Source organism: Chiloscyllium plagiosum, unplaced genomic scaffold (genome assembly GCF_037043375.1).
Source record: "Chiloscyllium plagiosum isolate Xiang-an unplaced genomic scaffold, Cpla_swu_hap1 HiC_scaffold_2, whole genome shotgun sequence".
Taxonomy (NCBI): domain Eukaryota; kingdom Metazoa; phylum Chordata; class Chondrichthyes; order Orectolobiformes; family Hemiscylliidae; genus Chiloscyllium; species Chiloscyllium plagiosum.
The window spans coordinates 125,156,654-125,182,747 of record NW_028270140.1 but is presented as its reverse complement, the minus strand read 5'-3'; the positions used below and the strand labels follow the sequence as shown (position 1 = coordinate 125,182,747).

At 44.1% G+C, this 26,094-nt stretch overlaps 1 protein-coding gene across 1 annotated transcript; it reads left to right on the top strand.

Annotated features, from left to right (window-relative positions):
• Positions 1-1,592: 1,592 nt before the first annotated feature.
• Positions 1,593-25,711, top strand: kgd4 (alpha-ketoglutarate dehydrogenase subunit 4). The gene is made up of 4 exons (XM_043706610.2): positions 1,593-1,836; positions 9,230-9,293; positions 19,599-19,795; positions 24,589-25,711. Exons 1-4 carry the CDS (start codon positions 1,789-1,791, stop codon positions 24,604-24,606), a joined length of 327 nt encoding a protein of 108 aa, XP_043562545.1. The 5' UTR covers positions 1,593-1,788; the 3' UTR covers positions 24,607-25,711.
• The last annotated feature ends 383 nt before the right edge of the window (positions 25,712-26,094 follow it).

Below are 26,094 nucleotides of genomic sequence, written 5' to 3'. Positions count from 1 at the left end.
AGAGGGTGGTGGTGGAGGGTTGTTTTTCAAAATGGAGGCCTGTGACCAGTGGTGTGCCACAAGGATTGATGCTGTGTCCACTACTTTTCATCATTTATATAAATGATTTGGATGTGAGCATAAGAGGTATAGTTAGTAAGTTTGCAGATGACACCAAAATTGGAATTCTACTGGACAGTGAAGAAGGTAACCTCAGATTAGGTGGGCCAATGGGCTGAGAAGTGTCAGATGGAGTTTAATTTAGATAAATGCGAGGTGCTGCATTTTGGGAAAGCAAATCTTAGCAGGACTTATACACTTAATGGTAAGATCCTCAGGAGTGTTGCTGAACAAGGAGACCTTGGAGTGCAAGTTCATTGCTCCTTGAAAGTGGAGTCACAGGTAGATAGGATAGTGAAGAATGCGTAAATTATGCTTTCGTTTATTGGTTAGAGTATTGAGTACAGGAGTTGGGAGGTCATGTTGCAGCTGTACAGGACATTGGTTGGGCCACTATTTGAATATTGCGTGCAATTCTGGTCACCTTCCTATCGGAAAGACATTGTGAAGCTTTAAAGGGTTCAGAAAAGTTTTAGAAGAATGTTGCCAGGGTTGGAGGATTTGAGCTACAGGGAGAGGCTGAACAGGCTGGGGCTGTTTTCCCTGGAGTGTCGAAGGCTGAAGGGTGACCTTCTCGAAGTTTATAAACTCATGAGGGGCATGGATAGGATAAACAGACAAAGTCTTTTTCCCTAGGATGGGGGAGTCCAGAAATAGAGGGCATAGGTTTCGGGTGAGAGGGGAAGGTATAAAAGAGACCTAAGGGGCAACTTTTTCACGCAGAGGGTGATAAGTGTATGGAATGAGCTGCCAGAGGTTGTGGTGGAGGCTGGGACAATTGCAACATTTAAAAAGCATCTGAATGGGTATATGAATAGGAAGAGTTTGGAGGGATATGGGCCAGGTGCTGGCAGGTGGGACTAGGTTGGGTTGGGATATCTGGTCGGTATGGATGAGTTGGACTGAAGGGTCTGTTTCCGTGCTATACATCTCTATGACTCTATGATCCCAAGACTAACCGTCAGGGAAAACCAGACGCGAGGCAAAAACAGCGGAAGGATTGCGCTGCCACTCCAACATCCCACTGACCTATTCCTGTGACCATCTTCTTCACCAAGTGATAACAGAGCCTGCAGCAGCCTTGTTAGGTATACAGCAACCTACGGACTCCCCCTGAGTGGAAGAGAGTATTCCTTATTTGCAAGGGATCGCCAATGATAAATGATATTCTAAAACACCTTTGATCAGTCATCGTGACAGTGATCAGATGTATCATGTTAGCAATCCCAATAATTCTCTTAATGTTACACTATTGGACGAAAATCTTATTTTATTTTCAGGACCTTGTGCGTAGGCCGTTTGCCCTACCTCGGATTGTGCACTAACAGTATCGTTTGCGAAACGCTGTTGAGTTTACATCAACGCCAGCCAATGTAAACGGCCGGGAAGAGGGGGACGTCAGATTTGTACAGTGAATTGCAACAGTACTTGCCAACCCACGTGCTGAGACGTCACCTGGTGCTGGGCGCGAGGCTTGCGGTAGCAGGTGTCATCGCAGGTGCCTGGCCCTACCCGGCCAGAGCGGGCACCTGTCCACATGGTGATGACAGCGCGGCTCCCCTCCCACACACCACCCTTTCTCCTGCCCACCGGTACGGGCTCGCGCTCCCAGCTAATAGTCTCACACACAAACGCACGCTCTCGCTCCATCAGCCTTTCACCCGGAAATGAACATTGATTAGCGTCGCCATGGGGAACGCAGGAAATAAGATGGCGGCCAACAGTCGGGTCGTTCAGGTAAGAGGAGTGTGGCTTCCTTTGTGCGACACGTTTTGGTTATTTACTCGCTCTGTTGATGAGTTTGGATGTCAGTTACTGAGGGGAACAGCAGTGCTGGCTTCACGACTGTCTGTGTGCCTTTTTCTGTCCGGATGTGGCTTTTCTTTATTTATACATGCAAAGATCGTGTCCTTGTCGCTCATTGCCCGCAATCCCTGAGTTTCTCCAGTGTTTTGGGTGTTGTCTCCCGAAACCCGCTTTAAAACCAAAGACAGCGGAGGGCAAAAATAAGATGTTGTGAGTGAAGGCCCGAACCTCTGCAGCATTAACCCCGGATCATTGCCTGCAGGGCGGTTCAGTTCCACCGGGTGTGTCACCAGCAACTTGCGTGAAGTTTTCCAATGCCGAAACAGTGCGACTTTTCAAGACGACATGGAATTAATTGTTCTTCTGTAGCGCACTTCCCCAACCCACACTACTTTAATATTCAAGGCAGGCAAGATTAGGTTTGGTGCTGTTGTGCCAGTTTGTAAATGGCATTTATCCTTTATTCAAATGTGATGATTAAAAACAGTGCGAAAATTCACATCTAGCAATGTCCTAGCAAGTCATTAGCTTCTCAATCTCGCTTTGAGATTCCAGTGTCTGTGGTGTTTTGCTTTCATTTTAATTAGGATCTTGAAACCGAGGAAAACGGAGTACGAGTAGGCCATTCGGGCTGTCGAACATGATCCGCCATTGATTGAGCACTTGGGAATGTCCAGTGTTCATGAAAGGCCATCCCCTATCTGCGGCTAAGTGTGCCTTCAATATTTTTAGCCAGTTGAAAGCTCAACTAGTAAACTTCTTTGCCCCTGAAAAATTGATACTAATAACTGGATAACTTGCATGCATTTAGATTTCCTCACATTAGGCAATAGAAACTTGGACTTCTCATTGTTAAGGATTCTTATCATACAACTGCAAAGTCAACATTCAGAGGTTGTATGGTTTTAGGAATCTCACAAAGGCACTCCACACTAGTGCTATTCTATTTGTGATGTATTACATTAAGCTCTTCCTGTCTCTGACTCATTTGGAAAACAAAGAGCAGGGGGAGGCCAATTTGCCCTACGAGCATGCTCTGCCATTTCATGTAATCATGGATCACCATCTAACTCCTTACCCTGTTCCTGCCTTCTGTTTATACCATTTGGTCCCTTTTCTCCTCCAATCTATATCAAGTTCCTTCTTGAAAACATTAATGCTTTAGCCTGAACTGTTTTGTGTAGCAGAGAATTTCACAAGTTTGCCATTCTCCGGTCGAAGAAATTTCTCATCTTAGCCTTCAGTGGCTTACCTGTATCTTGTGCCCCCTGGTTTTGGACTTGTTAGTCATGGGAATGTTTACATTGCATTTAGCCTATATAAACCTGAGAGTATTTTATAGGCTTCTATGAGATCTGACTCACTATGCTAAACTGCAATAAGTATAGTTAGGCTCTTTTAATATCTCATTTTCTGGATTAGTGGTGCTGGAAGAGCACAGCAGTTCAGGCAGCATCCGAGGAACAGCAAAATCGACGTTTCAGGCAAAAGCCCTTCATCAGGAATACAGGCAGAGAGCCTGAAGGGATAAGTGAGAGGAGGGTGGGGATGGAGAGAAAGTAGTATAGAGTACAATAGGTGAGTCGGGGGGGGGATGAAGGTGATTGGGGGAAGAGGGTGGAGTGGATAGGTGGACAAGAAGATAGGCAGGTAGGACAAGTCATGGGGACAGTGCTGAGCTGGAAGTTTGGAATTAGGGTGAGGTGGGGGAAGGGGAAATGAGGAAACTGTTGAAGTCCACATTGATGCCCTGGGGTTGGAGTGTTCCGAGGTAGACGATGAGGCGTTCTTCCTCCAGGCATCTGGTGGTGAGGGAGCGGCGGTGAAGGAGGCCCAGGACCTCCATGTCCTCGGCAGAGTGGGAGGGGGATTTGAAATGTTGGGCCACAGGGCAGTGTGGTTGATTGGTGCGGGTGTCCTGGAGATGTTCCCTAAAGCGCTCTGCTAGGAGGCGTCCAGTCTCCCCAATGTAGAGGAGACCGCATCGGGAGCAACGGATACAATAAATGATATTGGTGAATGTGCAGGTAAAACTTTGGATGTGGAAGGCTCCTTTAGGGCCTTGGATGGAGGTGAGGGAGGAGGTGTGGGCGCAGGTTTTGCAATTCCTGCGGTGGCAGGGGAAGGTGCCAGGATGGGAGGGTGAGTTGGGGGGGGGCGTGGACCTGACCAGGTAGTCACGGAGGAAACGGTCTTTGCGGAAGGCGGAGAGGGGTGGGGAGGGAAATATATCCCTGGTGGTGGGGTCTGTTTGGAGGTGGCAGAAATGTCGGCGGATGATGTGGTTTATGCGAAGGTTGGTAGGGTGGAAGGTGAGCACCAGGGGCATTCTGTCCTTGTTACAGTTGGAGGGGTGGGGTCTGAGGGCGGAGGTGCGGGATGTGGACGAAATGCGTTGGAGGGCATCTTTAACCACGTGGGAAGGGAAATTGCGGTCTCTAAAGAAGGAGGCCATCTGGTGTGTTCTGGTGGAACTGGTCCTCCTGGGAGCAGATGAGGCGGAGGAATTGGGAATACGGGATGGCATTTTTGCAAGAGGTAGGGTGGGAAGAGGTGTAATCCAGGTAGCTGTGGGAGTCGGTGGGTTTGTAAAAAATGTCAGTGTCAAGTCGGTCATCATTAATTGAGATGGAGAGGTCCAGGAAGGGGAGGGAGGTGTCAGAGATGGTCCAGGTAAATTTAAGGTCAGGGTGGAATGTGTTGGTGAAGTTGATGAATTGCTCAACTTCCTCACGGGAGCACGAGGTGGCGCCAATGCAGTCATCAATGTAGCGGAGGAAGAGGTGGGGAGTGGTGCCGGTGTAATTACGGAAGATCGACTGTTCTACATAGCCATCAAAGAGACAGGCATAGCTGGGGCCCATACGTGTGCCCATGGCTACCCCTTTGGTCTGGAGGAAGTGGGAGGATTCGAAGGAGAAATTCTTAAGGGTGAGGACCAGTTCGGCCAAACGAATGAGAGTGTCGGTTGAAGGGTACTGTTGGGGACATCGGGAGAGGAAAAAAACGGAGGGCTTGGAGGTCCTGGTCATGGCGGATAGAGGTGTAGAGGGATTGGATATCCATGGTGAAGATGAGGCGTTGGGGCCAGGGAAACAGAAGTCTTGAAGGAGGTGGAGGGCGTGGGTGGTGTCTCGAATGTATGTGGGGAGTTCCTGGACTAGGGGAGATAGGACAGTGTCGAGGTAGGTAGAAATAAGTTCAGTGGGGCAGGAGCATGCTGAGACAATGGGTCGGCCAGAGTGGTCAGGCTTGTGGATCTTGGGAAGGAGGTAGAACCGGGCAGTGCGGGATTCCCGGACTATGAGGATGGAAGCTGTGGGAGGGAGATCGCCTGAAGTGATGAGGTTCTGTATGGCCTGGGAGATGATGGTTTGGTGATGGGGGGTGGGGTCATGGTCGAGGGGGCAGTAGGAAGAGGTGTCCTCGAGTTGGCGTTTGGCTTCAGCGGTGTAGAGGTCAGTGTGCCAGACTATCACTGCGGCCCCTTTATCTGCTGGCTTGATGGTGAGGTCGGGATTGGAGCAGAGGGATTGGAGGGCTGCGCGTTGTGAGGGTGAGAGGTTGGGAGGGGGAGGGGAGTAGACAGGTTGAGGCGGTTAATGTCCCGGCGGCAGTTGGAAATGAAGAGGTCGAGGGCAGATAATAAGCAAGCGCGAGCCCGGGTGTCCTTGGAGAAGGAGCACGCGGTGTCGACCAACACCCTGGAGTCGTTCAGGGAGAGGTGGGCGCCGCAGGGAGTGGAGTGCATCATTTCTCCCTCCAACTCTATTTTGATTTAGTCCCTACCCTCCCCTTCACTGTTTTGATCACACAGCACTGCCCTTTGATGTGAAGGGCAGTGTTTGTCACTGGTCACCCGTGTGTTTTCCTTTCTTCCTGGTGGTGGAAATTGAATAAAGATTCGTGCACCTTGTGTCTCTCGCTGTTTTAAAAAAAAACAAGCGCGGGGTGTCCAGGTGGCTGGAGTGTGTTGGAAGTGGGCGAAGGGTTCCTCGGAAGGTGGGTGGGAGTCCTGATTGTGAAAGTAAGCTCGGAGGCAGAGGCGGCGGAAGAAGTGTTTGACGTCACGGCGTGTATTAAATTCATTGATGCGTGGATGGAGAGGGATGAAGGTGAGTCCTTTGCTAAGGACCGATCGCTCGTCCTCAGTGAGAGGGAGGTCTGGAGGGATGGTGAAAACTCGGCAGGGTTGGGAGCTGGGACCTGGTGTGCGTGTGGAGCTGGGAGTGGGGTCGGGCCTGTAACTGGAGTGGATGTGGTGGTGGGGGGAATGGGGGTAGAGTCATGAGCAGGGGTGGTGTTCCCCTCAGGCTTCTGGGGGACGGAGATGGTGACAGTGGGATCTGTGGGAGGCATGTCAGCAGAATGCAGGTGAGTGGCGTTGGTGGGGGCGGAAGTGGTGGCACACACGGCAGTGGGGGGGGGAGGCGGAAGTCACTGAGTGTGTGACATCAGCGATGATGTGAGGGGCGGAAGTGATGTCACGCGTGGTGCATGAGGAATTGTGAGGGGTGGAAGTGGATGTGGGCGTGGCCATGATGGGGGCAAGCTTTCCCAGGAATCAGTGTGGTAAATCTTTGTCACACTCTCTCCATTGCCAGGATAGCCTCCATAGCATACAATATTCCAGGTGTGGTCTCACTAAGATGAAGCAATTGCAGCAAGACATCCTAATTCCTGTTCGCTAACCCTGTCGATATGAAGACCAACATTTTTATTGCTTTCCTCACTAGCTACTGCATCTGAATGCTTAGTTTAAAGCTTCTAACTGTAGAGCAGACTGTGGATATCATTGAAAAAGTGTTTCAGCCCCACAGGTGAAGGAAGCAGGTATTGAATGTGTTAGTAAATAGCAAATGATCTTTTTTTATAAGGGCAAAAGTACAGGTCTGTTCAAATATATGTGGGCTGGAAACTGGGAACAGCAATTATTGACTCTCAATTGCACTCTGAATGGCTTGCTAGACCATTGCAACACTGCCAATCGCTACAAAGTCTCAAAGAAATGAAAACTGCTTGACTACATGGTATCAACTGAGGCAACAGAAAAGACAACAGTAGAAAGAGCAGTGTTCATCCTGTAACGTCCTCCTTACTAACATCTGGGGGCTAGTGCCAAATGTGGGAGTTACCTTGCAGAATAGTCAAGCAACAACATGATATAGTTGCGCTCACAGAATCATATCTTTACGGGCAATGTCCCAGACACCAGCATTGCAATCCCTCGATACATCCTGTCTCATGGCAGGACAGACCCAGCAGAGGTAGCAGCACTGTGGTATACAGTCAGGTGGGAGTTGCCTTGGGAGTTCTCAACATTGACACCAGACCTCGGGGCACAAAATGTACCGAGCGAGGGATTTCAAAATCCACCACCAAGAGTGCTCAGCAGCAGTACTACTGATCGAGCAGTTCGGGTCCTAAATGACATGGTTGCTCAACTGGGTCTGCGGCAAGTAGTGAGGGAACCAACAAGAGGGAACAAAACATACTTGACCTCCTGCATCTGACCATGACAGTATCAGCAAGAGTGACCACTGCCCAGTGCTTGTGGAGATGAAGTTCTGCCTTCACACTAAGAATAGCCTCCAACATATCATGTGGCACTATCACCATGCTAAATGGGAGCAACGTCTCAGATTTAGCAACTCAAGACCGGGTACCCAGAGTGTTGTAACATCATGGCCTGGCATATCCCCCACTCAGCCATTACCACCATATCAGGGGATCAACGCTTGTTCAATGAAGAGTGCAGGAGGGCACACCAGGAACAGCACTAGGCATGCCTGAAGCTCAGGTGTCAACTTGGTGAAGCCACTAAAAAGGAATACTTCCATGCCAAACAACATAAGCAGCAAGTGGTAGACAGAACTAAGCAATTCCACAATCAATGGATCAGATCTAAGCTCTGCAGTCCTGCCACATCCAGTCATGAATGGTGGTGGACAATTAAACAACTCACTGGAGGGGGCAGGTTTATAAATCTCCCAATCTTTACTGATGGAAGAGCCCAATATATCATTGCAAAAGTTAAGACTGAAGCTTTCACAGCAGTCTTCAGCCAGAATTGTCAAGTGAATGTTATTAATCCTTTTTTTTAACGTGTTAATAGATCTAAATAACTGGTAACAGGCTAGGTTTTGCATTGTACAGCTCTTGGAAACAATCCATGAAGAATTATGCATTCATCTTCCAATTTAACCCCTACCTAGCCCTGAAGAGTTATACTGGACTCAAATCAGTAACTTCATTTTTCTCTCTCTGCAGATACTGAAGTTCTCCAGCATTGTTTGTTTCAGATTTCCAGCATCCACAGTACTTTGCTTATACCCTTTCTCCTCTGATTTGTCCAGTCAGCACCCAAGGCAGTGAAATCCTTAGCTGCTTACAGTATTTTCTGATATTTACTTGGTTGTGCTATGAGGCCAATCCTCGGAAGCCTGTAGATGGCTCTCATCCACGACTTTTTATTACTATTCCTTACTTCTATCCAAACTGATTTCATGTCCCAATCTGCTGCACCTATATCATGACTCACCACCACACTGGTTTATCAGCAAAGCTATGCCACCCATCTTTCTTTGTTGCCTATTATTCACGAGCATAGAATACCTCTAAATATTGAGTTCCCAGTCTTGGTCAGACTGCAACTCTCTCCATAATAGCTGTTAAGTCATGTTAATTTCTTTTTATTTGTGAAGTCATCTATTCTGTGTATTCAATAAATAGCTTTAAGCTTTGACTTTTTAACCATTATTATTTACTCTTCTGTTTATATTTTCTACCACTTCTTATCATTCTTTGATTATTGTTTGCCTGTTCACTTTCTTATATCTTTTCAATTTCTAAATTAAGATTTCTTCAGTTGATCCTCCCCTCCCAGCCACCAACCCACTAATAAATTTAAAGCTTTGTTCACAACCATAGTTATACAATTCACCAGGATACAGGAAGCTTTTTTGATGCTAGAAACATTGAGTTAGTTTGAATTTCTGTTTAAAACTTGAAATAGATCTTGCTGTTAATTGTAAGTTATTTTTAAAAAATCACAAATATTTACTCATTGAACATTAGACCTAAAGTTTAGCATGGAGTCATCCATTATTGTTTTACTGTTCTTGAATCTCTATTATTCCACATGGGATATATGCATTAATGTTAGAGATTTGAATATCTTTGCAAATGCAATTGTTATTTTAAAATGTGTGCTATTGAAAGTTGATGCAAATTATTAAATATGTGAAGGGCTACCAATGATGGTTGAGTTATAGCATGGTCCAAGTAAGATATGTATTTTTTTTCTCTCTCAAATATCTTCTAGATTGTGAAAGCGCATCAACGATTAATTAAATTCCCAGATAGAACAGGTACTCCCCGTCCTAATGGTAAGTGTAGTCAGTTAAATTTCCTCAGTTCTTTGGTTTGCTAACCTATGACAATAAACATTGACTGTAAACTATAAACAAAACAAAACCCATAGGTTTTATTTTAATATCTTTCATAAATATTATCTAAGTGCAGTGATGGTAATGTCCCACTGTCCTTCACAGGCATGTAAATAGATTAAGAATTGGCACAGAGCAAATGGAGACATGATTACATGGAGACATGACACACTGGTTACAAAGGCCCAAAAACGTCTCCTCTTCCTCAGGCAGCTGAGGAAATTTGGCATGATGGCGAATACCCTTGCCAACTTTTATATGTGCACCATCGAGAGCATTCTGTGAGGATGTATCACTACCTGGTATGGCAACTGTACCATTCAAGATTGGAGATGGTTGCAGAGACTGGTGAACTCGGCTCAGACAATCACAAAGGCCAACCTCCCATCTACAGAATTCACCTAGCAGGCCAGCTGTTGAGGAAAGGCTGCCAGCATTCTCAAAGATCCATCCCACCCTGCCAATGTTTTTCTACAACCTCTACCATCAGGGAGAAGGTACAGAAGCCTGTAGATGAAATATTGTCCCCAGTTTTCACTGATTGTAGCCTATGTGTCAGGAAACTGAGGATCCAGTTACAGAGAGTGGTTTAGTCTGAGATCACTAAGTTTAGTGATCAGTCTCGAGGGGATAATAGTCTTGAAGGCTGAAATGTAGTCAATGAGTCAGATTATTTTGTAGCTGTTCTTGGTGTTAAGATGATCTAGGGAGGAGTGAAGGGCAAGTGAAATGGCATCTGACGTGGATCTGTTGGTCCGATTGGCAAATTGGAGTGGGTCAAGAGTACTGAGGAGGCTGGAGTTGATTAATGCCATGACCAGCCTTTCAAAGCACTTTATGGTCACTGAAGTTAGGGCCACTGGGCTGTAGTCATTGAGACATGCTGTGTGAGTCTTGGGCACAGTGATGATGTTGGCCCTCCTGAAATAGGCAGGGGCAGTGGCCTGCTGCAGGGAGAGGTTGAAGATGTCCAAGAAGACCTCTCCCAGTTGATCTGCACGTGCTCTGAGTGCACGGTCTGGTACTCCATCTGGTCCCATTTCTTTCCTTGGATTCACATAAAGGAAAACTGATCTGACCTCTGATGCAGTGACTGTTGGGATAGGTTCGTCAGGACTTGTCGGAATAGGTGTTACCTCTCCGCCGAAATTCTGCTCAAAGCGAGCATAGAAGCATCGAGACAATCTGGGAGGGATGTGTCATCATCTGCTATCTTGCACTATCTCTTTTAAGAACATGTAATGTCCTTCAGTCTTTGCCATAGTCACCGGGTGTCTAGTTTGGATCGGTTTTGGTCCTACAGATGTAAGTTCAAGCAGGACTCACATTAATTAAAATGTCATTATTTGACAATTAATTATTTTCCTGTAAACAAAGAGCTGGTCATGTATGGCAGCTGTAGTGTAGTCATACAGTACGGAAACAGACCCTTCAGTCCAACTCATCTGGGCTGACCACATCTGAATCTGACCAAGTCCAATTTTGCTAACATTGGGCCCATATCCTTTTTAAATGCTATAATTGTACCTGCCTCCATCACATCGTCTGGCAGCTTGTTCCATATATACACCACTCTCTATGTGAAAAGTTATCCCTCAAGTCTTTTTTTTTAATCTTTTCCTCTCACGCCTTGAACCTATGGTTTTTAGTTTTGGACTCCCTCACCCTACGAAAAAGGCCTTGGCTATTCACTCTGTCCATGCACCTCATGACTTTATAAATGTCTATAAGGTCAGTCCTCAACCTCCAATGTTCCAAGGTGGGGGGGAACCCCGACTTGTTCAGCCTCTGCCTATAACTCCAAACGGTCCAGTCCCAGCAACATCCTTGTAAATGTCTTTTGCACGCTCTTAAGTTTAACGTCATCCTTTTTATAGGAGGGTGACTAGAATTGTATATAGTATTCTAAAAATCGCCTAACCAATGTCCTGTACGTGACATCCCAACTCCTGTACTCAGTGCACTGTCTAATAAAGGCAGGCGTGCTAAACAGTTTCACCACCATATCTACCTTCAACTGCATTTCAAGGAACTACGCACTTGCGTAGTGATTCACAGCTCGTGATATCTGCAGCACTTGACGAAATTCAGCACAGAGTTAATGAACTGGAGGGCAGACGTCAGACACTGTGATGCATCACTTACGGGGTGCTTCACCTGGCCACTTGGTTCAGGAGACAGTCACAGTCCTTAGGTTAAGATCTTATAATTTTGTTCATGATCAGGAACAAAAGTTATTGACTGCTGTCAGGTAGCTATGAGGATCGAAATGTTAGAAATAAAGGAGCGACAGCCTCTGCGATTGTGTGGTGGAGTGTTTGGTTGCAGGATTGATGAGTGATTTGACCATTGCACTTTGGTGTGTGGTGCTGGTCAAGTGGTGGAAGGAGAAATAAATTAGAAAATAGTGGTAGCGGCAGCATAGTCAGGAGGATAGAAACCTGTTTGTTATAGCTAAGAGCGAGAATTCAGAAGGTTGTGTTGCCTGCCTGGTACCAACACGGGGTCACCAAGAAGCTATCAACCTGTTTTGACTAGGGAAGAGGACATAATGATTAGCTTGGGCCTACATTATAAGAGGTGCTAATCTGTGGATTACAATCTGCGCCATGATCAAGGTATAGGTGGTGACAAGAGGAAGGGTGGAGGACATGGACAAAGCAGTTACTATACCGAGCTGTGATGCATCTGGAAAGGAGGCTTTCTATGGTGCATCTATAAAAATTGGTAATATTCCTGATGGACATGCTGAATTTCCTTTGCCTTCTGAAGAAGTAGAGGTGTTGGTGTACTTTCTTGACTGTAGCATTGATGTGGATAGACCAGAACAGGTTGTTGGTGATATTTACTCCCAGACCTTAAAGATCTTGATCACCTCCATCTCAGCATCATTGATACAGAAGGGGTGCGTCCTCCACTCTGCTTCCTGACGTTGATGACGAGCTCTTTCATTTTACTGACATTGAGAGATTGTTGTCTTTACAGGCTCTGTATCTCTTTCCAGTACTGTCTCATTGTTGTTTGAGATCCCACCCACTAAAATGATGTTATCAGCAATTTTTAAATGGAGTTTGAACTGAATTTTGCCACAGTCATGAGTACATTAGGAGTACAGTTAGGGGCTGGGAACAGTGTAGAGGATTATTGTGCAGAAGCCTGTCCTGATTGCAGTCTGTAGGTCAGGAAGTAGAGGATCAAGTTGCAGAAGGGGGAGCAAGAGTCCTAGTTCGTTGGAGTTTGGAGATGAGTTTTGTTGGAATTATGGTGTTGAAGGTGGAGCTAAAGCCAAAAAATAGGAGTCTGATTTGGGTGTCCTTATCCAGATATTCGAGGCATAAGTGTGTGACCAGGGAGATGGTGTCTGCAGTGGACTCTTATGAGGGTGAATTGTCATGGACCAAGGCATTCTGGGGGGCTGGAGTTGACGTGTTCTGTTACTAACTTCTCAAAGCACTTAGAATCATAGAGATGTACAGGACAGAAACAAACCCTTTGGTCCAACTCGTCCATGCCGACCAGATATCCCAAACTAATCTAGTTCAACTTACCAGCACCCGGCCCATATTCCTTCAAACTTATATGCTTAATGGTAAGGTCCTAGGGAGTGTTGCTGAACAAAGAGACCTTGGAGTGCAGGTTCATAGCTCCTTGAAAGTGGAGTCGCAGGTAGGTAGGATAGTGAAGAAGGCATTTGGTATGCTTTCCTTTATTGGTCAGAGTATTTTGAGTACAGGAGTTGGGAGGTCATGTTGAGGCTGTACAGGGCATTGGTTAGGCCACTGTTGGAATATTGCGTGCAATTCTGGTCTCCTTCCTCTCGGAAAGATTTTGTGAAACTTGAAAGGGTTCAGAAAAGATTTACAAGAATGTTGACAGGGTTGGAAGATTTGAACTGTAGCGAGAGGCTGAGTAGGCTGGGGCTGTTTTCCATGGAGCGTCGGAGGCTGAGGGGTGACCTTATAGAGGTTTACAAAATTATGAGGGGCATGGATAGGGTAGATAGGCAAAGTTTTTTCCCTGTCTGGGGGGACTCCAGAACTAGAGGGTGAGAGGGGAAAGATATAAAAGAGACCTACAGGGCAACGTTTTCACACAGAGGGTGGTACGGGTATGGAATGAGCTGCCAGAGGAAGTGCTGGAGGCAGGTGCAATTGCAACATTTAAGATGCATTTGGATGGGTATATGAATAGGAAGGGTTTGGAGGGATATGGGCCGGGTGCTGGCAGGTGGGACTAGATTGGGTTGGGATATCTGGTTGGCATGGACGGGTTGGACTGAAGGGTCTGTTTCCATGCTGTACATCTCTATGACTCTATAAATATGCACCATTTTCCACCTGCTGTGGAATACGACATAACCATGGATGGTGATAGTGGTATTTGGGACATTTTATGTAAGCTGTGATTCAGTGAATCTGTCTGTGGGACAACTCTGCAAATTTTGTCACAATGCTCAGACGTTAGTCTGAAGAGTTGACAAGGCTGGACGCATTTTTATGGTTTTCGATGCAGTGTGGATGCGAGGTGATCTATCCTATTCTATTTCTTTTTGGTAGTGGCTTAGCATAATTACATGGTTTGCTAGGCCATTTGCTATAGAGCAGTCAATAGTTAACCATATTGGGTAGATCTGGAGTCATGTGTAGGCCAGACCAGTTGAGGACTGCAGATTTCCTCCTTTAAAGGGCATTGGTGAATTAGATTCATTTGTGCTACAGTATAGTGGTCACTATTACTGAAACTAGTTTTCAGATCCAGAAGTTTTTAAAAAAAAATTCAAATTCAGTTAATAACTTGAACCAAGTGCCATGGTCAGATTCGAACGTGTGTTCCCAAAGCAATAACTTGGGCCTCTGAGTTAGAAATATGAACAGGAGTAGGCCATTCGGCCTGTCAAACCTATTCTGTTATTTAATACAATAATGGTTGATTGAATACTTCAAGCCCTTTACCCACGCTGTTCCCATAACCCTTTACACCATTGATAGCCAGAAATCTATGCTTAACAATGGAGGTTCCACAATCTTTTTGGATAGAGAACTCCAAAGATTGATTCACTCTTTGAGGAAAAGAAGTTCTCTTCTTCTCATTTCTAAATGGCATTGTCCTCATTTTTAAATTGTGATCCCTAGTTCGAGACACCTATCAAGGGGAAACATCTTACCTGTACCTATCCTGTCTAGACTGCATGTTCCTCGATTGTGCTTAGAACTAATCCAGGTAATTATACTCACACAGTACAGAAGAAACCCTTCAAGTCTGCCACCTAAACTATACAACATCTACAGTAGTCTCACTTTCCACCACGTGTCCAAGTGGTCATCCAAATACCTTTTCTGTTTCAAGGTTATGGTGTTATGCACCTCAACTACCCTCCCAAGTAGTGCATTCCAGATTTCCATCAACCACTGGGTGAAAAATATTTTCCTCCTATCCCCTATAAACCACCTCCTTTTACCTTAACATGACGCTCCCTTGATATTGACTCTTCAACTAAGGGGAACAGCTGCATTCTATTCACCCTGTCCATGCTCTTCGTTATTTTATATATGTCCATTATGTCCTCCCTCAACCTTCTCTGTTCTATAACAACAACATTTTGCTGATCCAGTCTCTCTTCAAAGCTCAGTTGCTCTATCTCAGATAATGTCCTGGTGAATCTCCTCTGTACACCTTCCAATGCCATCACATCGTTCTTAAAAACCAGTCTGCACACGGTGGGTTAGCTGTGGCCCACCCAAATTCCTGTACACCTCCTACCTAACTTCCCTGCTTTTGTAAGCTATGCTGTGACTGAGAAAGGCACGTTTCCTGTATGCCATCTTATCTAACCTATTAACCTGCCTGCTACCTTCAGTAGTCTGTGGACAAGCACTCTTAAGATCCCTCCATTCCTCTGAGCTTCCTAAATGTTGGCATTTATTGAGTACTTCCTTGTCTTGTTCCTCCTTCCAAAGTCATTTACCTCACACTTTTCTGAATTAAATTCCATCTGCCCAATTCACTTTTAGATTTACATGGTGGATATAGGTTTTATTGTCACGAATTAAAGAATGCGGTAGGACATAGAACATCACAGCATGGTACAGGGCCTTCAACCATTGATGTTGCACCAACCTGTGGAACCAATCTGAAGCCCATCTATCCTACACTTTTCAATTTTCATCCATATGTTTATCTAATGACCATTTAAGGTTGGCGAATCTACTACGGTTGCAGGCAGGGCATTCCATGCCCCTACTACTGAGTAAAGAAACTACCTCTGACATCTGTCCTATATCTATCTCCCCTTAATTTAAAGCTGTGTCCCCTTGTGCTAACTGTCACTATCCAAGGGGAAAGGGTGGACAGTAAGAGCCTATCTAACACTCTTATGCGTCTCAATTTAAGTCACCTCTCAACCTTCTCTTGAATGAAAACAGCCTCAAGTCCCTTAGCGTTTCCTCACAAGACCTTCCCAACATCCCAGTAAATCTCCTCTGAACCATTTCCAAAGCTTCCACATCCTTCCTACAATGCGCTGACTGGAACTGTATGCAATGCTCCAAGTGCGGCCGCACCAGAGTTTTGTACAGCTGCAACGTGACCTCATGGCTCCGTAACTCAATCCCGCTACCAATAAAAGCTGACACACTACATGCCTTCTTAACAATACTATCAGGGTGGAAACTTTCAGGGATCTGTTACATGGACACAGAGATCTCTCTGCTCATCTACACTACCAAGAATCTTGCCATTAGCCCAGTACTCTTTTTATTCCTGTTGCTCCTTCCAAAGTGAATCGTCTCATACTTTTCGGCATTAAACTCCATTTGCCACATCTCAGCCCAGCTCTGCTGCTTATCTATGTCCCTCTGTAACCTGCAACATCCTTCGGCACTATCCACAACTCTACTGACCTTAGTGTCATCCGCAGATTTACTAACCATCCTTCTACGCCCTCATCTAGGTCATTATAAAAATGATAAACAGCATTGTCCCCAAAACAGATCCTTGCGGTTCAGGACTAGTAACTGAACTCCAGGTTGAACATTTCCCATCAACCATCACCCTTTGTCGTCTTTCAGCTAGCCAATTTCTGATCCAAACCGCTAAATCAGCCTCAATCCCATGCCTCTGTATTTTGTGCAGTAGCCTACCATGAGGAACCTTATCGAATGCCTTACTGAAATCCATGTATACCACATCAACCTTCTCAAAGAACTCAATAAGGTTTGTGAGGCACAATCTACCCTTCACAAAACTGTGTTGACTATCCCTAATCAAATTATTCCTTTCTAAGTGATTATAAGTCCTATCTCTTATAACCTTTTCCAATACTTTACCCACAGCCAAAGAAAGGCTTACTGGTCTGTAATTACCAGAGTTGTCTCTACTCCCCTTCTTGAGCTAGGGGGCAACATTTGCTATCCTCCAGTCTTCTGGCACTAATCCTGTAGACAATGATGACATAAAGATCAAAGCCAAAGGCTCTGCAACCTCTCCCTGGCTTCCCAGAGAATCCTAGGATAAATCCCATCTGGCCCAGGGAACTTGTCTATTTTCACGCTTTCCAGAATTGCTAACAACTCCTCCTTGTGAACGTCAATCCAGTCTAGTCTGGTAGCCTGTATCTCCATATTTTTCTAGACAACATTGTCTTTTTCCAGTGTGAATACTGATGAAAAATATTCATTTTGCGTTCCACTTACCTCCTCTGAATCCATGCACAATGTCCCACTATTGTCCTTGATTGGCCCTAATCTTGCTCTTGTCATTCTTTTATTTCTGAGAGAAACTTTAGGGTTTTCCTTGATCCTATCTGCCAATGAATTCTCATGTCCCTTCCAGGCTGTTCTTAGCTCTAGTCCTTGACTAACAATGCCACACCTCCCCCTCTTTTTACCATCTTCTCTGTTCTTACTGAAACATCTAAATCCCAGAACCTGCAACAACCGTTCCTGTCCCTGCTCTATCTATGTCTCCGAAATGGCCATAACATTGAAGTTCCAGGTACCAACTCATGCTGCAAGTTCTCCCACCCTATTCTGGATGCTCCTGGCATTGAATTATACACACTTCAAATCACCTTCCTGCTTGCCGGTACACTCTTACGACCTTGAAACCTCATTTCTGACCTCACTACTTTCAACTTCCTGGAAACTGCAACTACAACTTAGGTTCTCATCCCCCTGCTGAATTAGTTTAAACCCTCCTGAAGAACATTAGCAAATTTCTCACCCAGGATATAAGTACCCCTCTGGTTCAGGTGTAGACATCCTGTTGTAGAGGTCCCACCAACCCCAGAATGAGCCCCAATTATCCAAGTCTCCAAAAGCCTCCCTCCTGCACCATCCCTGTAGCCACGTGTTCAACTCCTCTCTCTTTCAGAGATAACAACTCTGTTTGTTCTAGCTCCCTGAATTTCTGCCTTAAATCTCCATCCCTTTTCCTACCTATGTCATTAGTGCCTATGTGGACCACAACTTAGGGCTGCTCCCCCTTCCCCTCAAGGATCCTGCAAACACGATCTGACACATCATGAACCCTGGCACCTGGGAAGCAACAAACCAACCATGAGTCTCTATCATTCCCACAGAACTCTGGGCGGCACAGTGACTCAGTGGTTAGCACAGGGGACCTGGATTCAATTCCAGCCTCGGGTAACTGTCTGAGTGGAGTTTACACATTCTCCCTGTGTCTGCGTGGGTTTCCTCCCATAGTCCAAAGATGTGCAGGTCAGGTGCATTGGCCATGCTAAATTGCCCATAGTGTTAGGTGCATTAGTCAGAGGGAAATGGGTCTGGGTGGGTTACTCTTCGGAGGGTCAGTGTGGACTTGTTGGGCCGAAGGGCTTGTTTACACACTGTAGGGAATCTAATCTAAACTTCCTATGAAACGTGTACAATGGTGCTACACAGTGCCATCTTGGGTAGGAAATACCTAGGTACAAAATCTTCATGACAGAAGTACAAGAATAAAGAAATAAGTTTAAAAGTGTTCAGTAGCACAGTCAAATTATAAAAATGGAAAATAAATAGTTTAAAATGTTACATTTCTTAAGTCTTGGGCCTGTAGATGTTACAAGCTGGTCTTTCCCCACAAGGGCTCACTCTCCCCTGCACTGGGCATTCTTTCCCATTCTGGGCTAAGACATACCTATGTTCACTCACTGCTGCCACCAGCCTTCGTGACTGACTGCCACCATCCGGACCCATGTTTGGCCGCAGCCGTTGCCACCCTCCATTGCTGTGTCAACCACCTCGCTGCAGAGTCCTGTTCCTGCAGTGTTCTGGACACAGTTGAAGCCACAATGCTGCCAACCATCAAATGTCCCTCAGCCGCCCACCATGAGTGGCTATATGGCCGAGCTCCAAAGAACCAAAAGAAAGAAAGACAATGAAAGAAACGTGGTTGGAGGAAACAAGCTCTGCTGAGGGGACCTACTTTGCCACCAGCTTGGAATTGATATCCTCTTGTAAACTAAGGCTCTCTTCCTCACAATTAATCTTCCAGCCAATCTCTATCATTTTTAAATGTATTTATCATCTCTGTCACCAACACCATTCCCACCACCACCAATAGCCCACTTTAATTGATATTTGTCTATCTTATTGTGCCCTTCTGTAACTAAGTGTGTACCATCACAGTCCTATCCTGTACATGGTGGGAAGGCATGGGGAAAATAATGAATGACTCACCGCTGATTCCTAGCCTCTGGCTTTGTATTTTTAGTTAAGTTTCTGGACAGTGGGAGATTTCCCTGATATTCAGTCGCCTTAAATGTCAAAGGGAGGTGGTTAGACATTGTATTTATTTTGGAGTTGGCTGTTGTCTGGCACTTAGGTAGAAACAAAGACTGCAGATGCTGGAAACCAGAGTCTAGATTAGAGTGGTGCTGGAAAAGCACAGCAGGTCAGACAGCATCCGAGATGCAGGGAAATCGATGTTTCAGGCAAAAGCCCTTCGTCAAGAATATTCCTGATCATCTATTCCTGATGAAGGGCTTTTGTCTGAAACATTGATTTTCCTGCTCCTTGGATGCTGCCTGACCTGCTGTACTTTTCCAGCACCACTCTAATCTAGACTGTTGTCTGGCACTTGTTTAGCACAAATTTTACTTAACATCCATCTGATTATTGTCTCGGTCCTGTTGTGTAAACATGGGCTTCTTAATTATGTGAAGGTCCAAATGAAATAAAAATGCTGTATCTTTTCATAGCATGGTTTCAACAAAGGTTTTTAATTTCTGTATTCAATCCCTAGTGCAAGAAGCCATGAAATCAATGAAGCATCAGGCACTGTCAAGTTCAACACAGGGAATGCAACCAACAGCATCAAGCTCAGTTTCTGTACCTCATAGCCAACTGTCTGGTCCACGTGACACTGTTGAAATAGTAAGATCTCTACCACAGAAATACAGAAGGCAACCTGTGCCTGTAGAAGAAATGGAGTACATTCAGGTGAGTCAATACTGTCTTTATGAAATCTTTCTTGTGCAAGGTTCACTTTCATGAGTACAGTTCAAAACCTAGAAAATGTAGCTATGCTTGAGGATGTGGGGGTGACGGTAGAGGTAATCTGAGTGTAAAAATGAGAATCAAACCACACCTAATACTAAGCCTTAAGCCTGACCGCCAGTGGACCAACCAAGCACTATGCTACTCGTTAATGTGCACTTGGAATATTGTTTAAGGAAATCCTAACAAAAACTGCAGTCAATGGAAATGCCAGAGGTGGGGGTTAGTAACGGTCGATGAAAGACACTCACCAAGGTTTGGAACCATCCAAAGCACAGAGGAAAAGGATTGATTTTCAGCAACAGCAATTGTCACAGTCCCAGTTTCTCACTGTAGTAGTATGTCGAGGTAGTGTCCTAAGCCCAGCCACTTTCAGCTGCTTCATCAATGACCTTCCCTCCATATGAGGGTCAGAAATGTGGGTATGTATTCATCAGTGAACAATGGTTAGATTAAGTTACCCACGCTGAAAATGTGTTGCTGGAAAAGCGCAGCAGGTCAGGCAGCATCCAAGGAGCAGGAGAATCAACATTTCGGGCATGAGCCCTTCTTCAGGAATGCTTCTTCAGGAAGGGCTCATGCCCGAAACGTCGATTCTCCTGCTCCTTGGATGCTGCCTGACCTGCTGCGCTTTTCCAGCAACACATTTTCAGCTCTGATCTCCAGCATCTGCAGTCCTCACTTTCTCCTTAAGTTACCCACGGTATGGAAACAGGCCCTTCTACCCAACCAGTCCACACCGACCCTTCCGAAGAGTAACCCACCCAGACTCATTCCCCTCTGACTAATGCATCTAACCCTATGGGCAATTTAGCATTCTAATCTAATCCACCTAGCTTGCACGCCATTTGGGGTGATTTAGCATGGCCAACCTGCAAGTCTTTGGACTGTGGAAGGAAACTAGAGCACCCAGTGAAAACCTGCACAGTCATGGAGAGAATGTGCAATCTCCCCCCAGACAGTCATCCAAGACTGAAATCGAACCTGAGTTCCTTATGGTGTGCTAACCAAGTGCTACACAAGTGTCAGGCAATGGCCATCTGAAGACAAGAATCTAACCATCTCCCTTTTGATGTTCAGTGACATTACCATTGCTGAATCACCTGCTATTAGCATCTTGGGCATCCCATTGACCAGAAACTAAGCATAACTAGCATTTTAATTAAATGTGACAAGAACAGATCAGAGGTAATGAAATCTGCTGCATGTAACTCCCCATCTGATTCTCCAAAGCCTACCCACCAAATCAAGGCACAAGTTAACAATGTGATGGAATACTCTCCAGTTGCCTGGATGAGTACAGCTCCTCCAACACTCAAGGCGGCTGATGCATCCAGGACAAAGCAGCTTCCCTTCATCACTGCAGAGTGACAGCAATGTATACCATCTACAAGATGTACTCCAACAACTTATCCATGCACCTCTGAGAGTGTCTTCCAAACTTGCAACCTCTACCATTCAAAAGGAAAGGGGCAGCAGATATTGGGAACATCGTGACCTCCATGTTCACCTCTAGGCCACTGATTACCCTGACTTGGAACGATATCACAATGTACTCATTGTCTCAGACTCCAAATCCTGGAACTCTCTTTTTAACAGCGAAGCGTGCGTACCTACACTGAGGACAGTATTATTTCAGTTAGACGTCTCTTAACACTGCCTTCAGGACAGTTAGAAACAGACATTGAATCCTAGCTTGAGCAACAATATCCACGTTCCATTCCTGATGCAAATCAATAGTGTTAAAATTGTTTTCTATGTCAAGAAAACTCTTATTTATATGCCCTTGCAGGAATAAAATTCCAAAAGATCACTGAATTCAGCATTGTTAACTTTTTTTGTTTCATTTTTATCTGTCTATTTAACATGTTTTAACAGTGCAGTTTGATCAAAGGGTAAAGTTACCATGGTCTTAGCAGATCATAGAGCTGCCCCCTCATGAGAAACAATGGTGGTGGTTTAACCTGATGATCACGAGACCTCAGATGAGGGGAGAGGTTGAGGTGGTGAATCTGTCATGGTAACCTCTGCTGGTGGGGGAATTGAACATTCACTTTTGGCATCACTTTGCATAGCAAACTGGCCATCCAGCCAACTGAGGTCATCCACCTACAATTTTACCTTGCACTTGGAATATGAAAGCAAGTGAATAATCCTTATATCGTTCTCTTAGTAACCTTTTTAAAAATGCACACTACTATGTATATTATGCATTTTTTCAATACTTCCACACATAGCTTGATATATTGGTCGGCATTTTAAAAGAAAAAGTTCCTTGCATGGAATGAATGAGTAATGCCCCTGCTGTCTTTTCCTTGGATTCTTAAAGTACATGGATACAATCCATCCCTACCAAGAACTTCACCTTAAGTTTGTTTTGTTTATTTAGTGTTTCTTAAAATTTGAACTGAATTTCTTCTTATCTCATACTTGTCTCCCTGTTTTATTTCACTAGTGAATAGTTGAGCAAACTATTTAATATTTCTACCATCCCTCTATTAAGTTGTGGTGTTATATTTGTACTATAATATTAGTATTATCTCCAATTATGTCATCACTACCTTTTTACATTGTGCGTGTACATTATTTTCTGTTTTGCTCCTATGTTCCTTAATTTATTTTCATAATTCTGTTTTGCCTTCCTAATTGTTTTTCTCAGTCTTTTAGTTCACTTTCATACTCCACTCCTCTGCTGTATATGTATGTGTTTTAAAAAATTCTCAAGGTCAGGTTCGTAGGAGAGTAGTCTGACACAGAACAAACGACCAAGAGGCGAGTCTGCTAGAATATGGGCATTTTATTCCCCGCAGCGTCGCCACAACCAGGTCTCATACAACGGGTCTGGCTTATACTCACTCTACATGTTACCGGAACTGGGAGCCGTCAGTTCTCGTAGAGCGGTTGCCAACAACCCACGCTCGGCGGTTAAACGTAACCCCGGAGCAGACTCACCGAACTGGAGACTTTTCCAGCTGATATACTCTTTTCCAGATATAAACATTCATGTGAACAGCAGAGCAAGGCTAAAAAACACATTCCATTCTGGTTACATACAGATAAGAAGATTCACACGGGGAGGTGTGTAATAAGATTCACACGGGACTAAGCAACACCTCCATTCCGGTTAGATTCACACATGTATTGGGACATAATTTTTTAACCGTTTCACCACATTCCACTGCTTGGCCCAATACATGTGTTACATTATGATTCACACATGTATTGGGACATAATTTTACACCACATTCCACTGCTTGGCCCAATACATGTGTTACATTATGCTTAATTCAGTTCAATTCGTTTCAGTTCAGGTCTGTTCAGTTCAATTCAATTGTGTTCAATTCAGTTCCGTCCATTTCAATTCAATTTAGCTCAGTTCCATTTTGTTCCGTTCAATTTGATTCACTTCAGTTCCACTCAGTTCAGTTCAGTTCAATCCCATTCAATTCTGTTAACTCCGCTTCAGCTTTTTGGACATGCCCACATCCTCCGCTGTACCCCAGGCAAGGGGTTCTTCGGCAGGACTGGGATCCTCTCTCAAACAAACTGCCACGTACATGCCCACATCCATGCCATCCCGGGACGGTCGGGACCTCCACAGTTTGTTCTTCTGGTTTCTTAGTCTTTTTCCAAAACATTGTTCTGTATCAAAATCTCTTCTCAATTGCGATTGACCCTGCTCGACTACGCCAAATGTTTTAAAAAATTCTCAAGGTCAGGTTCGTAGGAGAGTAGTCTGACACAGAACAAACGACCAAGAGGCGAGTCTGCTAGAATATGGGCATTTTATTCCCCGCAGCGTCGCCACAACCAGGTCTCATACAACGGGTCTGGCTTATACTCACTCTACATGTTACCGGAACTGGGAGCCGTCAGTTCTCGTAGAGCGGTTGCCAACAACCCACGCTCGGCGGTTAAACGTAACCCCGGAGCAGACTCACCGAACTGGAGACTTTTCCAGCTGATATACTCTTTTCCAGATATAAACATTCATGTGAACAGCAGAGCAAGGCTAAAAAACACATTCCATTCTGGTTACATACAGATAAGAAGATTCACACGGGGAGGTGTGTAATAAGATTCACACGGGACTAAGCAACACCTCCATTCCGGTTAGATTCACACATGTATTGGGACATAATTTTTTAACCGTTTCACCACATTCCACTGCTTGGCCCAATACATGTGTTACATTATGATTCACACATGTATTGGGACATAATTTTACACCACAGTATGTAATCTATATTTTCCTGAACCTTAATTGTTCCTTTATATCTCTAATCATTGATCTGACGTTTGAGTAATTAGAATTTTTTTAGTGCAATATGTTTTTCCTGCAATCTCATTCGTGAATTTTAGTGAAATAATGAAAAACTTAATAAACTTAGTCTCCATAGTCCTCCAGACCAAAGGCTGCTCTCTCATTCAAGAGAGATGACTTGTGGTCATTTAATGTGAGGGTCACCATGCATTGGGTGAGGTTAGAAAGGTAGGACCGTCAAGGTAACCTCAGTGATGTGAGAATTGAACCGTGGTGTTGCTGTTACTGTATTGCAAACCAGGTATCCAGCCAATTGAACTAACCAACCCAATAATTATTATAACTATGAAGGAGGCAATTTGGCCCACTTTAACTGTAATTGGCCATTTGTTTATTTGCATATTTTATTGTGCCCTGAATATTTTGCTATAGTATGTTGGAGATCAAACTAACAATTTTTTTTGTCTTGCAGCGTGGAGGACCGGAGTAATACCACCTACTTATTTCTGTCATCCATCAATGGCTACCCTTATTTGCTATCAGATTTCCAAGCTGTGGGTGTAATTGTAATCCATTGAATACACTTTATATTGTTGCTGCACTCATTACACGTCCTCTGGCTAAATGGATGTATGTGCCATAGCATTCAATAAACATTGTAATACTGTTGTCTTGCAGAAAAGCAGAAATCTCCTGGTTTGTTTCCCAAAACGATATTCATAGGAAAAAAAATCAAACAGCTTTTTGTATTTTATTTTCAGATGGTCCTGGTAAAATTCATAAATATTACATTGTCTTGCAGAATTATGAGACAATTTCATTTATAAAGACACTTCAATTGATCATTTTCAGTACGTTGAATGCAACTGATATTTAAGTACCCTTTTTAATTGCAATAGATGAAATATTAGCCACAAAGATATACGGTACTATTCTAATTTTCAAACTTTCTAATGGCATTTCATATAATTGTTTAGAAGATGAAAAAATACAATTTGTGGTTTCCATAATCTATCACTGCTTCAAATAAAGTGATTGAATCCATTAACTTGAGCCTATGAAATTATATGACTCTTGGCATATTGTCAATACTCTTTTAAATATAAAGGACATTGAAAGATTGAAGTTCTTTGTTTTGCTTTTGTAAATAAATGTGGTATTCATCATTGTTTCCAAAACAACAGTTGCTAAAGATAAGCTTAAACCAATTGTCGAAATAGGCATTGTGAATTATACAGTCTAATAAAATTACAAAAACATTCAATTGTAAACAGTTTTGTTTTTAGTTTTGCAGCACTACATTTGCCACAATAATTTGTACATATGATGTGACAAATGTAGGAAACTTGAAAATTGTATATAAGACTTATTAACCAAATGATACTCTATGACCTGCATGTAAAATTGTTAAAACATCAATCAGCTGAGTGGAGGGATTTCAATGCATGGGGAAGAGAAATAGTATTGTACAGAAATATATGAACGTGAACTGTATTCCCATTATTACTAACATATGCCTTGTTCAAAATTGAATAAACAATCAAGCAATTTGAGCATGGTTAAAACTTGCCTTAAATTGCATGTCTTGAGCTGTACTCAGTTTGTGATTTCATTTCTTATCGTTAGCTTCCATTGAATTTGGAATTACTTATAACATCACTTCGCAATGAAAATTTGCTTGAGTTAAGAGCATAAGAGAAGCAGGAGTCAACCACACATGAATACTCTACCATTCAACATGAGCAAAGCTGATCTGATTGTGGTCCTAACTCCATTTCTTTGCTGACCTCCTTTACTTTAACTAATAAATTTAAAACACACTGTTTCCATCTACTGATAACATTTCTGCCTTTATTGATCTGGGCAGTTGAATTTCTTTTTCAAAAGTACTGGATGAATCAACCCACATTCCTATTATATCCAATAACTGATTCGGTCAGATATTCAAGCACAGGCTACTTCCCACTCAGCCATATGA

What these genes read in the sequence shown, in the direction of transcription:
- kgd4 (XM_043706610.2), top strand. Translation starts at nt 1,789, where the DNA reads ATGGGGAACGCAGGAAATAAGATGGCGGCCAACAGTCGGGTCGTTCAG. An exon ending in CCAACAGTCGGGTCGTTCAG is followed by an intron (nt 1,837 to 9,229) that starts GTAAGAGGAGTG and finishes AATATCTTCTAG; the next exon opens with ATTGTGAAAGCGCATCAACG. An exon ending in AGGTACTCCCCGTCCTAATG is followed by an intron (nt 9,294 to 19,598) that starts GTAAGTGTAGTC and finishes TTCAATCCCTAG; the next exon opens with TGCAAGAAGCCATGAAATCA.